The 5,000-nt window shown below is 37.2% G+C and overlaps 1 protein-coding gene across 1 annotated transcript in view; it reads right to left on the bottom strand.

Annotated features, from left to right (window-relative positions):
• Positions 1 to 2,435: 2,435 nt before the first annotated feature.
• The window catches only part of LOC113809439 (uncharacterized), an 8,839-nt gene continuing 6,274 nt past the window's right edge, over positions 2,436 to 5,000 (bottom strand). Inside the window, exon 8 of the mRNA XM_070137225.1 lies at positions 2,436 to 4,861. Within this exon, the coding sequence (XP_069993326.1) occupies positions 4,663 to 4,861 (199 nt within the window). The 3' untranslated portion in view covers positions 2,436 to 4,662. The remainder of the gene's footprint in view (positions 4,862 to 5,000) is intronic.

The raw sequence follows: 5,000 nt of genomic DNA, 5'->3' as shown, positions 1-5,000 counted from the left end.
GTTTTCTAACTTTAAGGAATGATGGAGTTATTAATGTGATATTGAGAATCCCCAGGGCATAGTCTATCACATGTCTTCTCTTGGAAATTAAAAGTAAAGATCCAGATAACACTGGCAAGTACTTAAAGTCCTTTTAAACTGTTAAAGATGTAGAAATCACTTTATAGTGACTTGTAATTAATATCTCATTGCTTATCTAATGCCCAGTACAAGAAAATATGACATTTCTCTTTACAAATTTATTGGGCTTTAAACAAAATTCCTCAAGTATGTGGCTTTAGCCTTAGAAATATGACATTATGATTAAATGCTACGGATCCAAGATTTACTTATGATAAATATGTGAAGTGTTCACTGGGGCTGATAAAGAAATGATTATGAAGTGATAACTCAAGACCACATATTAGCTTAGTACTTACAACATTCAGATGGCTGATTATCAAGTAGATTTTGTGTTAATATGATCAAACAATATTTGCATTTTCTGCTTATTTTTAAATAATTGTTTCAAAGAATGAAGCCCCATGCTAGAACTGCACAACATGAACTGAAAGCAGTTTAAACTATGAAGAAACTTAAGAATCTAACACATTATTTCAGTAGTGGTCTACAATTACAATATGGCAAAAAGAAAAATAATATCTTCAGGGCAATCATGTTCAAAGGCAGGCAACAAAGCAGCATTTCAAGTTGTTGCTGATCATTATGGAAAGCTTTACATTGAGCATTTATGTAGGAAGCTTCCGCATATACATTTGTGCTATGGTTACTCTGGCTTGACATACTTATAATTACCAATTTTCCCCCTCTGGTAGGCAATCTGAGAGAGAAAATACCAAGAGAATGTAACAATACCACTTGTGTGTGTGTAGTGGGGGCATCTGCATAAATCACTGCTTGTTAGTGCGAATGGAGTGGTTATAAATTGAACCTCCTAGAATTCCATGCCTGATATGACAATATTAAGTTCATTCTGCATGTTTTACTAATTACAGTAACATTATACAAGGTGATCCAGATATCATCAAAGTAAAGTCACAGATGGAATGTTTGTTTGATAACAATGCTGTTTCTACCATGTACAGCCATGCTAAAATGAATGGAACTCCTACATCACCACATTCATGGCATGGACAAGGGACTGTGCCTCCCATCGTATACTTTTTAGGCCATACACTTACCACCATGACACACTAGTCATTTGCATTAGTTCTGTTTGATCTTGTATCCCTGTCTACACTTTGCATATCCACATGTAATGTCCCAATACTTTGTTACATTTTTTCCTTACAGTTTGCTGACCATTTGCTTGCTCTGGTTTTGTGTGCTGCCAATGAGCAATCAAGGTCTAGAAGTGGGTCCGACCCAATGGGTGTAAAGACAGATTTCTCATATCACTCAACCCTGTGTTCTAGGATTTTCAACTTACGTATCATCATTTTGTTTCAAATGAAATTCTCTTGTATGAATAAATCATTTTCAGGGTCTCTTTGTATAGCCAACTGTGTAATTATGTAAGATAAACAAGTACTACCAAGGAGTGTCTTTTCTTCACCTAAATCTCACCAGTTCATCAGCACTTTTTGACATGCAGTATTGCTAGAGTAAAAGAGGAGTTTTATGAACTTTGTAAATACATAAAAAAGAGAAAATCATACATCTGAAGATTACCAATATTCCATGTGTTTATTAATAGGATATGTTAGGTTTACTTTAAACCATTCAAATGGATAAAATTTTGGGTAAAGCCTAACGATGCCAGAGCCCATTAACACAAGCCACTTTGAGCTTGGAATATTGTATGGCTCTCTGCCAACAGAAAATGGACTGCTGACATGGTCACATGTCTCCTGACATCAGTGAATTTTTTGCTATGATAGGACTGGATGTTACACAGCCTGCCTGAGTTATAAATGATGTTATGACTGCAATACCTTGTTGGTACTTACTTGACATTGTTTCAGTTTTGTATATATTTGTAAAGTCGCTTTACTTGAAGCATAAAAGGTCTGACGTACCTCTGTAAGAAATCTAATCACAAGAGACTAAGTAAAAGAGAATGCCTAGATGTCAAAAGAATTCTGGGTGATTAAATGACGTTTCATAATACTCAAGTAAATCCTTACATATCTCACAATTGTTTCTCTTGACAGTCTCTCGTCAATCATTCTTTCCTTTGGCTTGTATTTTGCATTCCCATTTTGTCAGTAACCATTTTTTGTTCTGTAGGTATTTTTATCATTTCATTATGTTCATTCTACTTGTCCTCTTTCATCTTTTCATTTTCTCTCTTCTCCCTTTCTTTTTCTCCCTATCACTCTCTCTTAGTACTATTATCACATATGATAACACATGTATAACACATGTTTGTAGTCTGTGAGATGGTTCTTGGACAAACTTTTTAATGATTTTGAGGTCTCTAATAAAATGCCAATGAAATACAATAGTATATTACAACCCACTCAATATACAAAATTCAATATACTTCAAATAGCTTTCAACAGTTAAGAGGACTATCTTGCATGGGGGTGAGAGGAATTGCAAAAAAAAATTCCATTCTACAGTCTTGCTTCCTTTTTTACACTGTGTTTCTATTAATACTCAAGAACTTCATTCAATTAAGAAAATAAGAAAACAATAGCCTAATTTTCAACTACACCTGGGATTTTTTATTTCCCTTTACTTTCCCCAGAAAAAAAATCATTTGGCATATAATTTAGAAAATCTCTGTCAATTTCCTGCACTATATCACTGCCTATTCAATGGTACAACCAGATCTTTAAGAAAGTTCACCTAATTATGGACAACCTTGTTGTTTGTCCAGTATTACCACCAGTTTTCAAATAGGCTATATGCAAGTTGGAACATACACAGCTTTTAGGAGGTTTCCCCCTTCCTATTTGGATATCTACTTAAGGAGTAACTGAAGTGGGTGTGAGTGCCCACAGGTATGGCTGGGGTGCTGGAGATCGATGGGGAAAGCTGGGGTGGCTCCCCCAATGGCTAAGGCCTGGATAGGCCTGGTGCTGCTAGCTGTGGTCTTGCTCTGCTAGAGGATCGGTAAGTGCTGATCTCAGCCCGGGCGCTGGAGCCTAAGTACTGCTGAACTGTGTCAGCTACCCGGGAGCGAGGGGAGCCTGTGGTCCAACAGGCGAGCCATGAGGTGTCCGGTGTCAACCAATCAGTTTCCAGTATGTGTCTTCGAGAAGCTGCTGATGGTGAGGGCAAGAGGACCGGCTGTGGACCTGAGTGACCCAACCTAAGGGGAACTATGCTGTGATGCAGTTTGCGGGGGTCTCCTACAAACTAACAGTAGCTGGGATTTAATACTCATTTGGTAGTTTCCTCATTCATGTACCTATACTATATGCTAGCTAACTCAATTTGACAAAATTTTCACACCATTGGGACGGTCCCCTTAAAGAGATGATTGACACCAGTCAATAGTGGATGCAAATCCACTACCACAAGTTCTCAGACGGCCCACCAACATGTGAGGAGGTACACCACAAATGTGCATGTGCACCCAGGTACACCTATGTCAACCTTTGCTTATTGCAATCGTGCATCTAATGACATTGCGCATAGATATGAGTTCGTGAATGTTCAAAGAACACTTTTATACCAAATGCAGTTTGTTGCTTTCCTTAGAGCCTTGGAGTTCTAAGGCCATGTGAATGGCCAATATTTAAATTTTGTACTAAATAAGAACATATAGACTACAAAGCTGAAAAAAATGATCAAAAAAGTTAATCTATGTCACCCAGTCCCCCATCCCCCAAAAATGGAAATAAAAAAATCAGCCATTTACACGCCTTACGCTTGTAAATGAAAAAACTGTGGGAGCTAGGATGTACCAAAGAAGTTTTTTTCGACTTTTTTTTAGCCCCCCACCCATGGGAGAGTGAGGTTGAAATCATATATGAGACAAAGCACAATTATATACTCTATATTATGCAAAAACAATCAATGAGTTATCTCCAACTGATATTTTTTTATGATGAAATGAGTAGGGAAAGGTGGGCATTTCACAGGACAGTCCCCTTAACTTGGCTGTAATAAGTCTATTATGTTCATAAATACAAAATATAAAAAATAAGACATTCTTACAACTACAGCAGATTTTTTGTTGAAAATGCCACATGAACTAGCATAAGTTTGATAGCTACTAGCTAATAAAGCTTAATATCATCTCACATGATCTAATATTTGTGTATGTAGCATTTTAGATACCTTAACCCATTCGTTCCAGGTGTCACATAAATGAGACAGAGTAAAAAATAAACATTGCCGGGCGTCCCGCCAGTGTGACGCTGTATCGGGGCTCCGACACAGCAGCGGTGCACGGGCAGGCAGGCAGGCGGACAGACTCCGGGGAAGCTCCGCCCACCGATTTTTGTAGCCGCCCGGATTTTTTTATTTTGGCTACAAAATGTACCCGGCGTGAGTGGGTTAAGTAATCAAAACCAACTTAAAGTGAATTTAAATTTTTGTAACACAAATATCCCCCCTCCCACTCAGGACACTTTCCTTAGAAACATTACCTTGTATGTACAATATAATTAACACATATACAACAGTTGTGTATCATTCACTGTACATTAAATAAAATAAACATGTCTCAAAATTTTGTACAACTGCAGTCTTACCATTGCATTCACATCACTGTTTGAAGATGTACTTAGTATAGACATGGTACATCAGTCTTTTAGCTGTGTCAGGATCACTTTTTGCAATACCTTCTAGCCACCTTTCCAGGATCAACTTTGTTGGCAAGTGAAATATTGCTCGGAGCCACTTGTACAGGGCTGGGCTTTGCAAATAGAAAGCCAATGCAAGTATCTTCTCTCTTACACTGTACCTGTAGAACAAGGGAAGATTTGAATTAAAGCAAAAATAATAACATTACTGAAAAAAGTACAAAGATAATGGTTGATATGTATTACAGGAAAAAAATTAAATCCTTTATACATTAAGTATTATGAAAGAATATATAAAAT

Source organism: Penaeus vannamei, chromosome 22 (genome assembly GCF_042767895.1).
Source record: "Penaeus vannamei isolate JL-2024 chromosome 22, ASM4276789v1, whole genome shotgun sequence".
NCBI lineage: Eukaryota > Metazoa > Arthropoda > Malacostraca > Decapoda > Penaeidae > Penaeus > Penaeus vannamei.
The sequence above is the reverse complement of the archived record's forward strand: the minus strand, read 5'-3'. Positions and strand labels throughout refer to the sequence as shown.